We start from the raw sequence: 13281 nt of genomic DNA, 5'->3' as shown, positions 1-13281 counted from the left end.
TCTGAACTGACATTAATTGACATAAATTAATCAATTGCCCAATCAGAAGTCGTTCCTTGTCACCTCTGTCGTGACACGAGGTTATGAACCAGAGCGACCGGTGGGAAGCAGCTGTCACTGCACCCGGCAGCTGAACTAACCACAGCAGGCGGACATCTCAGATCTGGACTGAGACCACCGCTTTCGGTCCAGGACCCCGGTCTGAGGCAGCCTTTCAGACCTGCTGTTCTGGATTCAGCCCAAACTGAAAAGTCTGAAAGTGTGAAAGCAGCCGGAGACGTACAGAGGATAAAAACAGAGTCAGGAATCAACGGAGTGAGAGAAGCTGCGTTTCAGTTTTAGCTCCAGAAAGGAGGCCATGCCAACAGTGTTGTTAAGGGCAACCATTGCAAATGAAGAAACATGTTGTCACGGTAACAAGGACTGCATGCGTGTGTGTGTGTGTGTGTGTGTAAGTGTGTGTGTTTTAAATAGATCCTCCACCGCAGCTGCTCACAGGTGATTTTCCAATAGGTTACATCTGGCAACACACACACACACACACACACACACACACACACACACACACACACACACTGCAACAATTCTCAACAAATCTATGTTGAATTTAAATTTCAGGATGAAACAGTCAGTTTGCACCTGATGTGTACAAAGTTACTTTAGAAAACATTTCGTGTTACATTTAAAAACAGGTTTCCATTATTGACTATTGATGCAAGTAGCAGCCATCTTGAATTCTTATGTCAGGGTTGCTGGGGTTGCCCTGACTTTCCGAGTTGGAAATCTGACTTCAGGGGACGTTCCTGTTGAAATTTCCGACTTGGATCTTGGAAATGTTTATTTTAAAAATGTCTAAAGATGATGTTCAGGTTCCTGCATGTGCACTGTAACATGTTTTTTGTGTTGGATCACTGCTGCTTCAGAAACGCAGACACACGGCTGTTGTTTGTTCTGTGAGCCACTAGATGTCGCTGTGTTTTCTGTGTTTGCTGCATTTTCTGTGTTTGAAGAAACAAAGCGTGGAATCTTTCTTCCACACAAACAGATCTGTCGCTTCAGCCGCCAGAGTTACAGACTTTATAATAAATTTACCAGCCAGGTTGTGCTTAGCTTAGCTTAGCTTAGCACAAGGACTACTCACTAATAAAAATATAAAAACAACAACTTATTATTTTTTTAAGCCATGCAGGAAATGAAGGAAAAAGATTTTGTTCAAAATGTTGAACTATTCCTTTAAAAGATCTATTTTCATGTTTATTACATTTTTATTTTGGAGAAATCTTATAGAGTGCTGCTGCTGCCACAGCTTCCATGTATTATATGTTTTCTGTGTCTCTCTCTCTCGGCTGTTGTCTCTACAGTAACCTAACTCACACAGACACACACAGTCGGACCCCAGGGTGTTGTCCTGCGGCTCGGCTCCGAGAGGTAATTCATCACCTCTCTATTCATATCAGCTAGCCTAATTTCCCCTGCAGCGCACGCACACATACACACACACACACACTTACACTGCAGTGAGTGCATGCACACGCAGCGACACAACGGCAAACACAGGGAATACTAACACACACACACACACACACACAGACAGGTGCAGGGCAGGCTGCTGATATTTAACTACAGTGCAGCTCCATTCAACAAGCCTGCGGCACTCAGCACTGCTGCAGCCCACACACACACACACACACACACACACACAGCAGGATGCTGCTGCTGCTGTCACACACTGGATCCTGAGCAGCTAGCAGATACTGTAGCTCACACTCTGACCTTCCCCTCGGTCTCTGCTGGATTTATAAGGGTCACTTGCGGTTCCCAGTCGGTCTGAGTGGTTTTAGAGGAAGAGTTTGAGGGAAATCAAATCTATATCTGAGCTTGTTTACGTCTGAATCATCATGTGACTGAACCTGCTGCATAGTTAGGTCCAACACCTACGAGCTGTTCGCTGTCACTGACATGCAGTTATTATCGCTGCTACACCAAGATGTTGTTCTCAAAGTTTGCCAAGAGAAAGAAAGTAGATGAAGTGAATTAAAAGGGAAATGTACGCAGACTTCTCCTCAGTGCAGCACCAAACATCTCATCTCACCAACTCATACTCCATCTCCCTGATCAACAACTACCTGGATCAGTGCCTCTGACCTGGTGCTCTGCAGGTTCAAGCAACTGATGGAGAAGGAGTCAAAGTTCATCAACCTGGAGTCAGTGGACAGCCAGAGATACACAGGTGACCATGTCCCTGCTGTTACCACATGACTTCAGCTTCACCCTGTGGACACACAATGGCAGCTGAGCAACAGGTACATGAATAAATGGACAAATAAAATGTACTTTTAAAAATGACTGAGCACAAGTAGTGACTGGACCATACTTTACATACGTTGATATGAACCAATAAACAACACGTCACCTTACTGTAATGATTCACAAGAACTGCACCTGAAGTGACGCACCATAAATAAAACCAAAAATATAACTCAACAGATAAAATCCAACTAAAAATAAAAATATGAAATATCTCTGTCCTGTCATTCGTATTTCAGTCTCTATGGGACGCTGGTGTGGCTTCAAACAATCAACAGTCTTAAAATTTACTGCTGTGTTTTTGCTTTATTGTTATAATAACAAATCAAGTATCAGATACCAAATGAGATGGACACAAACACGACTCCACATGAATGATAGTGTTCCGTAAAGAAGCAATTGTTTGCTCGCAAGCGCATCATCTGAGCTATGTCAATGCTGTGTTCACAGCTTGTTTCTGCTGCCCCCCAGTGGCCAAACACATCACTTATTGCAGGTTTAAATGTGACCAACACACTGCAGACTCTGACCTTAGAGCTGCAGTCCAGAGCTTCAGGAGTTATTTATATATTTATGTATTTTGCAGTTATTTTTTGCATTACCCTACATATACTGTTACTGTATACTGCTCACACATACAGGTGTAACTTGACTTTGTTGCTGCAGTGACCCAGTTCCCCTGCAGAAATGATTCATGTTTCATTCTAATCTAATCTAATCTAAATAACTAATGTTTTCTCATCTCTATTATATACCTATAGTTGAGTGCTGAGTGAGTTGCTGCACTCAGTCTCAGTCTGTTCGACGTTAAGCGTCGTGTAATGTGTCAGCCCCAATTAACCAGGTGTGTGTGCACCTGCTGTCCTTGACAAATGAAACTGTGTCTCATCCTGATCCTTATCCTGTCAGGAACGAGTCTAATCTTTAAGGCAACTTACAGGCTTAATTCATTGTTAATGAGCCCAGAAATCAGCAGAATTAAATTCTCTTTTGTCTCCTGTTACAGCAGCACAGGTACAGTGCAGCGAACACCGCCACACTCTCCTTGCATGGGAAACTCGGCAGACATTTTCTCAGCACAATAGCTTTGTTCAAAAGCCTTTAGCAGCAGTCGAGAGCTCTCGTAAATCACAAACTAATGGACTGCTGTTGATGAATGCGACAATTTTGTGGTGACTGGCTATAATAGACGATCAAAAGATTATCAAAATACTGATGAATCCTGGATTTCAATGTCTTATTACCAACTTTAAAAAGCAATTTAAATTTACTGTGGCTCACCCCGACCCCACTTCTCTCACCACCCTGTCAGACTGTTGCCCCACTGTTCCCCCTATCTTTCCCCCAACTGTCTACCCAGCGACATCTACACTGGGCTGGATAACAGCTCCCTGAAATGAGGTTGCGTTTTCTAAAATCTTATTGTGTTTCCTGAAATATTGTTGTTTTCTGAAATTCCATTGTATTGGTGAAATGTCTTTCTTTCCAAATTATTGTTTTGTTTTCTGAATTGACATTGTGCTTTAGCCTTCAAGGCCACCATAAAAAAATCACAAAATACGACTTGGATTCTGCAAACCAACAGCCTGCTAAATATTCCAAACTCAAGGTTCATGTATTTTCTGTCACTGCAACTTTAAACAGTTTCACGTTGTTAACTCGTCCAGATGTTTTTGGCAGCAGGATCTAAAAAATCAACAGGAAACAATCAGGGTTTGTGTCTCTCTTGAGCTCTCATTTTGCAGCTGATGCTGATAATTATTCACAGAGAGAAGAAGAGTGGCAAAAACACCAGAAAATAGACCAGAATGCATTGCAGCTGACTGACTGAGGGTAGTGTGATTCTTTCCTACATCACTCACACTCTCCGTCTCTGTCTACACATGAGATCAAAAGCTGAACGTAACAAGTTCAGGCCCACTCTCTGGGGAGGTGTGTGTTTCGACGGGCATCATGGGAAATGTAGGAAACTAACCGGGGTAGAAGGGGAAGGTTGAGTTAAGTAAAGAACAAACACACTCAGTAACTCATGCAGTGTGTTGCATATTCTTGACACTGAAGAGATTTTTCTCGCTCTCCAACAAACAACCGACAGCTTCTTTCCCAGCATGCAGTGCAGCCGTCCTCTCGGGTTTTGCAGTAGCGTGGAAGGATTACTGGCGATGTCATCAGACCGAGACACACAGCAGCAGACATTTTCTACCAAACGACACCAGAGATACTGCACTGCCCAGCCTCAATACACACACACACACACACACACACACACACACACTGCATGGCCCAATTTCCAGTGGGTTGTGATACAATCCTTGGTTTGAGGAGGTGTTGATTTGAGACTATAACCACCTCTGTTAACAGAAAGAGACCTCAGGCACATGTATGAATTATGACCTTTGCCTGATGTTGTTACTGACCCATGAAGAAGGTCTGGGTGGTCGAAGGTGGGTTGACAAAGCACATGATTCTCACTTATTACCTCTGTCATTCTCTCTCTGCTCCCTGAACACCTGTTGTGTCTCTGTGTAACTGTGGTTCTTTCAGGTTGGATCTCCCTCTGAACTGAGTGAGAGTCAGCAGCTTAAACTGCTGGAATCAGACCAGAGAGTTCAGAGTGAAGCTGAACTGGAGATCAGTTAAAAAGCCTTAAGCAGGTACACACTAAAAGAGAATCGGGCCGATTATTGACCTGAATCATCCCCTCCCGATCAAAGTCAGTAAAGGCCCGATTATCTGATGATTCTAATGATTATCTTGCCAGATTCTCCTGTGGTGTGAGGTCTGTTCAGAATGACAAGGTCCCTGATCTGTTGTGTGAGGAGCACACTGAGGAAGCTGATTGTCATGTGGAACGGGACAATAGCCAATCAGGAGGCAATGTGACTGAAGGGAAGGGAAGCACAACAAACAAGAGACATCGTCATCCACCATGTTTGTTTACTCTAAAATTTCAGATTTTAAAAATCTCTTAGTGTGTGCCAGGCTTCAGAAGTCAGTGAAAACCAGCGTTCATCTCTGATATCCAGCTACTACAGCTACTAAAAGAAGCCGGGGATCATGGGTAATGTGTCCCTGTCTGGGAGAGAATAGACCACACTGTTAAAACCAGCACAAACATGGCCAATCACTTACATAGACACAAGATCCGTTTTCAATATTAAATCTGTAAGTAACTTTCCTTTTAAAAAACTTCCTGCATTAGCACACAGCCTCATAAATGCACTGTATTCCCACAGCACTAATTAAAGTGTGTTGGTTGTCTCAGTGGACAGAGGTGGGGGAATGTGCACTGACTGAACATCCAGAAGGCAAAGAATGAAAGTTTCCAGCTGTCCCTGAACTACTACAACATGCCTCTCTTCTCCTATAAACTCAAACATCTCCTCTACATTTGGTCCAGCATTAAAGGCTGCGGTTTGTTCAGTATAGAGCTGGACAAATGCGCTGTGAAATAAAACTCACATCTTTACATCAGCTGGCTGCCAGAATATTCTCTGTGCCATCTGTGTGCTGCGAGATCTGCTGCCAAATATCAGCTTTTACAACAGGACTTCACACACTGATTAATGTGCTTTTATGTAACTAAACATTTACAAATGAACACATATTAAAGTACTTTACACTCAGGTGAATACAGAAGAACACACTGGATAGGAACAGGCTACATTACTGACCTGATTCCAGTGTGATATCTTCCTCAGTTAAAGTGGAAGTTTAAAAACATAAAACATTATTTTATGCTTCAAAACTAGGCCTCTATTTTGGTGAAACATGTGAAACAAGTTTTAGCACCGATACTGAAACCAAAACGTTCAACAACAAATAACAAAAGAAGCCAAAGATTCTCAGACATACTGTCCCAACACAAGCCATGGATCATGGTTGTGTTTAGAGAATATCCACCATATGTTGCTCAGGGACCGACAAAGAGCAGTTAAAGGTTATAAGACAAGTGAAAACCTCCATTCAGTTTGTACAAATTCTTGTACAGCTGGTGTTGGCACACATTTAAAGGCATAAAATGTAACTTTTCCATACTAACATTGAGAAATGACTGGACTTTTGTTATATATTTTGTTTGTTTTGTTGAGGAATTATTTCAAATGTTTCTGACAAAATCAAACCTAGAGATCTTTTAATTGTAATTTCTAACACTGAAGGTGGTCACCGTGGTTATTCATCTTCTAGGGACCATGAATATCTTTAGTAAACATTTCAAATCGTAACAGGAAATAAACAGCGGTGCCCATCCATCCATCCTAACCTCCTCCTAACACACTGTTGTCGCTTGCTGTTGTCAAACCACATCCATGAAATGTAAACGAACACCTTGCTAATGCTAACTTGCTAATGTTAGTGACAAACGTTTTTATACAAGGCTGAAGATACAGTTACATCTGCACTGTAAAACCTGAACATGTCACTGATTGTGTTGCTTTTTTTTTTAACACAGAAGACCCCGCTCTCATCTCATTGGCTCCCACACTCTGAGGTCCCCAGGTGTGAGGTCCCTAGTTGGCCCCTCTCGGCCTCCATCTGTTTACCTCCCTGCTCGGTCACACTGAGGATCAGAGCGACCCGGCTGAAAGTGTAAAACATGCATGTGTGTGACTAAACTACAGCCGAGCCCAGTGAGTGCATCGTTACGAAACCACCGGCACTTTCTCCTTCCTCCACCTCCTCCTCAGCTTACCGAGCTGTTGCCATGACAGCGCGGCATTTATCCCTCCCCCTGCACCCCCCTACTCCCCCACCACCTTCACCACCACCAGCCGGCTCCATGTCTCATTTCCATGTTGGCAAATATAACAGACAGACGGACTGACAGAGGGAGGGAGAGAGACATGACGCTGTGTGTGTGTGTGTGTGTGTGTGTGTGTTTATGTGTGTGTGTGCGCCTTGACATCCAGGTCAGCTGTAGAATGATTACACCAACAATCAACAAGACTGATATCATCTAACTCCTGTCTCTCTCTCTCTCTCTCACACACAGTCTCTAATTAGATTGTGTGAGTTGCAGGGTGACTACGGTGAGCTGGAGGGGACAAGTGTTATTAATCATTTGAGTTTTTTGTAAATTGCTGCATTTAAACTGGACTGGAAATGATTTTTAAAAAATGTGATTAAAAGTTATTTTTAGTTATGAGAAGATCATTTTAAGGGTTTGAGGAGATTTGAAACGGTTGGCTTTGACTGAGAAACTGTTTTATAATGTTTAACTACAAATGAAGAGAGGAAGTGGAGAGAACAGAGAAATAAAATACATCTGGAAAAACACCTGATTAGTGGTAGGACACGTGTTGGTTTTTAAAAATCAACCAGTGACTTCAGTCATGATTTGATTTAATTCTATGCTGTCAGTCATTTTCTCCAGATGGTCAACGTCTCACCTAAAAGAAAACTCTCAAATGAACCTTGAAATACATTATTTTTTTCACTCAACAGGCCTTTTCAAAGAGCAACACTAAGGGTCTACAGCTAATAATGGCCGAGTCTCAAATAACAAGGTGTGGTTAGCACAAACAAATACAGGCCAGTCTTTAATAAAGACCTGTAGTCTACCTCAAGAGCTTAGTATAATCTACATTTCCTCAGCAGTAATTCACCAGTACAAGACAGTGATGACATACTTTCCACTCTGCTGCTCTGACTTTCCCTTTCTTAACAGAAATAATGTTGATCCACTTTAATGTGAAATATGTTCGGTTTCATTTGTGGTGGCTTAAAATGATTCAGGGGAAGTGGAACAGCCGACATGACTCTTACTGATGGAATCAGTGCTGCAGAAATGGACTTCATCTTTTATTTTTCTCTCTTTTTTTAATTTGTGCATGCCGTATTTGACCTCAGTGGTTAAATATTAATATTTATTAGGCAGTACACAAAGTGTGCCACTCTAAATGTTAACAAAGGTGCCCCCCAGTATTCAGTTCTGGGACCACTTTGTTTTCACAGTTTTTATTTACAGTTTTTGGTTACTTATATGCAGATGACACTGTTGTTTACTGCTCTACCCTGCACTATTTACAGTGTGCTTTTTATGTTATTCAACACAGACTGAACAATTTCAAATTGGTTCTTAAAGCTGAAAAAAAATAAATTCATGTTGGAAAAAAGAAAAACACTGGTTGTTCACTTATTGCCAACTTTCAGGGTGCAGAGATAAGAGTATTTGGCCACATTTCTCTCTGTTTTTGATTATAGAGACGTTAAATACAAACTTACTGTCCTCACATTCTAGATTCAGTACAGTTTTACATGTTGTATTGTAGAGTTTATGCACAGAAATTGAGTATATATAGTTTATATGCATTCGCATTGTTTATTCTTATAGACCCAGATGTTTTGGAGATATGCTGGATCTCACTGACCCGATGTGTGTTTTGAGTTACATCACAGATCCACATGAGAGGCCAAGGACAACTGAGAGTCCATTTATCACAGTGATCTTCAGTAACTGTGTATTTTATTTTTGTAATATTAAGAACAATGAGAGGAACTCCTGCACATGGTGTCATTTACTGCTGAAATATTTATTGATCAAAGCGTTTTGATCTGTTCGACCTTTGTCAGGTATGTCCTGACTTTTTTTTTTTTTCAAATCAAACATAGAAACAAGAAAAATGTTTCACTCCACAGCACCTGAAAATGGTAGAATTTTTGTAGATGGTTCTGGTTCTGTGTGTACTGATTACACCCCACAACCTGACACATAGGAGCTGAGGTCTTGGTTCTCACATCTACGGGTCCAGGCCCTCCTGAAATCAGACAGAGGGGACATCAGTCATCTCTCTACATGTGAAGGTTCATGAACACATCACAGTCTGAGTCACGTGATCAGGTCTTACCAGGCTGTGATGCCAGGGCGATCCTGCATAACACGTTTGGTACACCTGATCGCCACAGTGACATCATCAGTCAGAAGCTCTGTGGGAAAAAAGAAAATCTGGATGTGAATGGTGACTGGTGAAAGTGAATATTAAAATCAAAAACATCTGATGACCTATCAGCTTATAGGGTTGTTGTAGCTAACGTGTTAGCAAACACCTATCTACAGCCACATCCACCTACAGAATGAAGGAGAATTCTCCATGGATTCAAAACTACCACAGCATATTTACTGTTAGCTTGGTAACAAAAACTTGAATAGGAGAATGTCCCTGTGTAGTTAAAGTTTTGGGTGTGGTGGTTCATCACTGACCGCTGCATCTGATGTTACATCCGTTGTTAACGGACGGCCCACCATCGCTACACCAATAGCGGCTGTTGATCTGGAAGATGCCGTAGTCGGTGGATCCATTAGAGTTGCGGTTGGTGGCTCTGGTGTTGTACCTCGACTCATGATAGGTCAAGCAAACCCCTGCAGAGGAAACAGAACAGACCCACATAAAGACAACCTGAAAGACTGGCCTACCAACGTCTCTAAAGCTAAATAATTAAATTTATATCATGTTTATTTATATCATGTTATTATATGTTTATTTAAAAAAGTCTATTTCTTGGTTGGTACCTGTGTTTGTGCTAAGCTAAGCTAACCTGCTACTGATCAGAGCTTCATATTCACCTCAACCAACTCCCAGCAAGGACGCTAATAAGTATGCTTTCCTTTTCATGTAACAAAAGTTAATGCTGGCTTGATGTTCACTCTGACTGATCATCAGTTTTAAGGAGTCTGCTAATTGATTTCTAGGTCTTACTGAAATAACTGGAAATCAATGGCTGTTTTTGCAAAATGCCCAACTGATTTAAAGTATACAGGACTCAGTGGATGGACAGGTACGATTATATTGAACTGCTGTTTAGACATATAAATGCATGTAAATGAGTAATACTCTGTTCCAGACAAAGACTGACAGGTTGGTACTCACAGTTGGCCAGGCTGTAGCCACCGTAGCCGTCCATCCCATTACTCTTCAACACTCTGGCCCATTCACATCTGTCAAAGACTTTGGCGCTGGCTGAAGCCACCAAGAGCAGAAACACCAGACCCCTCATGATGTATTCGCTGCTGGATCAAATGTTTCCACCGCTGCTGATAAATCTTCCTTTTATAGTCCTCCTTTGTTTTTCACAAACTCCTCATTTTCATTGAATGTCTTCCAGTTTCAACAAAGCTGACGAAACAGCTATTGAAACAAAGCTGTCGCAATTGTGACTGAAATCTCTACCTGTTTCAACAAAGCTGTTGAACATTGCTCAATAGGAGGTGAAAAACTAAAATTATCTTAGGAATATGTCATAAAAAGGCAGCTGACAGGTCAGTCATCTGCAGATCACTGTGGCTTTTCCCTCTTGTTCTGTTCCTCTAGAGCAATATTTAAAGCTAATATACAAAACAGTAATCCGAGCAACAGTCCCTCCCTTTGTGTCTGCAATCTATATCTATTAACAGTAAATGATGATGAAATTGATGACAATTATTTGTGGATTAACTATGAGAAACTGGCTGAGTCGCTGTTACGCAAGCAAGAGTAACTTGATGCTGCATTTTAGCTGCATCATGCCCCCTTCAGTAGTAGTTCTATTTCTACTACCAGTGTAGGACTACTACACCACCTTGTAGTTTGGGCGTGGTGTGTACTGGGAATTACTAGATTGACTCTGAAAAAAGGAATATAACTTCCATTGTAATGAACATTACATTAACAGATATAAGAAACCAGTAATGTTACTTCCATATCTGACAGTAATGTTGCAGAACATGGTGTCTTGTTCCCTGTGAACCCATCGTATGTGTGAGTCGTCTGAATCCTGTCTGGGAATGAAAGACTGTGAAGATACAGTTACTAAATATAAATGTATTTAATGTCTGTTGCTGTAAAACTGCCAACCATAAATAGCATTTAAATGTGGTTCGACAAAAAACATGTTTTTAGGATTATGTCTGTACAGTATAGTACCATTTCAATATTGTAGCTGCTTCTTTTTAGCCGCTATAGTGTCATTGTTGTAGCAAGGTTTTGTCTGTCAGTTCCTTGGTCTACTACTTTTTTCTAGACCGAAATATTGAAACTACTGGATGAAGATGAGGATGAATTGTAACAATCTCCTTAATGTGTCATCTAGAGCCACACCAGGTCCAAATCTAAATATGACCAGTAGTTTGGTTTATGAATACCTGCAAAACTAATGACATTTCCATCAGCTACAGCTGTACTTTGTGTTTAATGCTAATTGACAAATGTTAGCAAGCTAATATCCTAATTCTAGAAGGGAATCATGGATTATCTCTCTGCAGCAAAGTTTCGACTGTGCAAGCTTTTTTCATAGAAAGAGAAAGCTATGGCTGCCTTGAAATAAACCTGTTCAAAGCTGACACATGGACACTGAGGAAAGAGTGGAAACTCAGTGTTTCATGATGTTTGTTCAAACTGGCTGACAGTCAAAACAAACAGCACACTGAATACATCGGATAAAAATACAAAGTACATGAACTCTGATCAGTGACCACTAATCAGTTCCATGACACACACAAACACACAGAGCTACACAGATAATAGTTATTAGCAGTATCAGTTCATTCTTGCTTTAGGTCGAGGGCCATGCATTCTTTGGGAGGGTCTTGTCCCTCCTGGTACTCAGAAAATATCAAGTTGAAGTTTTCTCAACAACTGTTCATCCAAAAACGTCAAACAGATAAGTGTTTTTTGAGATAATCAAGATACAGACAGACATACAGAGATTCCTCTATTTATACTAATGATTTTATTGTATAGCCTACATATTTATCTCAAAAATTTTTAATCTATCACATATCATCTGCAGCTACCTTTGCAGGGACACTCCCGGGCAAGAGATTCTTAAAGAATAACTCTAGTATTATTGTACCTGGGCCTTATTTTGTCATGTTTCTGGGTGTAAATGATTGATAGGGACATGAAGTGTTTGTTTTTGCCACTGACAGTCAGAGTTATTCTACATGTCTGACAACATTATGGATAGGATTCCTACAGAGAGAGACCTTTTTATTACAGAGAAAAGGTTTAACTAGACACAGCACTACCAGACTCCATTGACAAAAACAGTCATTTTACTGACAAGAACATGGGACTTGCAGGAATACCACTGTCTTGGTGAGTTTGTTTGTGCTATTGTGTGCCACATGAATCTATGTAAAGGATCTGAATACTTCTTCCACCACTGTAAGTTGTCTTAAAACTAACTGTAAAGCTTCTGTATGTACAAAATCCCATTAAATCCAGGAAGAATGCCTATAGCCCTGCTGTCAGACTACTTCTATGAAAGTTTCCTTCATATGTTATGTGGTGAGTCTCAAAGCTCAAAGAGCATTCAGGTGTGTGTTAACAAAATGCCAAGGAGGAAAGACTTCAGCAGTGATCTTAGAAAGGCAACTGTTGGTGCCCATCAGTCTTTATAAGGCCATTTCCAAACAATTTGAAGTCCATCATTCTACAATGAGAAAGATTACTCACAAGTGGAAAGCATTCAAGACAGTTGCCAATCTTCCCAGGAGTGGACGTCCCAGCAAATTAATCCTAAGGTTAGACCGTGCAATGCTCAGAGAAACTGCAAAAAAGCCAAGAATTTGCAAAGTTGCATCTGAACAAACTACAAGACTTCTGGAACAATGCCCTTTGGACAGATGAGACCAAAGTGAAAAGGTTTGGCCATAATGCACAACACCACCACCAAACACAGCATATCAGCACAAACACCACATATCAACTGTAGAGCACAGTGGTGGAGGGCTGATGATTTGGACCTGGCCACCTTGCATAAATGAATTCCCACAAACCTGAATGAACTTAAGCAACGTTGTAAAGAAGACTGGGACAAAATTCCTCCACAACAATGTGACAGACTGATAAAGTCATAAAGAAAACCTTACTTCAAGTTTTTGCTGCTACTGCTACTGAATCATGGGGTGTACTCAGTTTTTCACACGTCTTCGCCATTTTTTCTCAATTTTTGTTAAATAATGACATAGTGGAATATGTTGTGTGTTGTTTTACA

The 13281-nt window shown here is 41.0% G+C and overlaps 2 protein-coding genes across 2 annotated transcripts in view; both read right to left on the bottom strand.

Moving 5' to 3' along the window:
- The window catches only part of LOC108883149 (IQ motif and SEC7 domain-containing protein 2-like), a 133422-nt gene that overhangs the window by 102644 nt on the left and 17497 nt on the right, over positions 1 to 13281 (bottom strand).
- LOC108883150 (lysozyme C) lies at positions 8738 to 10344 on the bottom strand. Its single transcript, XM_018676049.2, has 4 exons — positions 10176 to 10344; positions 9509 to 9667; positions 9156 to 9234; positions 8738 to 9065 (listed from the first exon to the last, which is right to left on the bottom strand). Exons 1-4 carry the CDS (start codon positions 10300 to 10302, stop codon positions 8999 to 9001), a joined length of 432 nt encoding a protein of 143 aa, XP_018531565.1. The 5' UTR covers positions 10303 to 10344; the 3' UTR covers positions 8738 to 8998.

The sequence above is a fragment of the Lates calcarifer genome, linkage group LG6, assembly GCF_001640805.2.
Source record: "Lates calcarifer isolate ASB-BC8 linkage group LG6, TLL_Latcal_v3, whole genome shotgun sequence".
Taxonomy (NCBI): Eukaryota; Metazoa; Chordata; class Actinopteri; family Centropomidae; genus Lates; species Lates calcarifer.
Note: the sequence above shows the minus strand (reverse complement) of the source record. Positions and strands in the feature narration are given on the sequence as shown.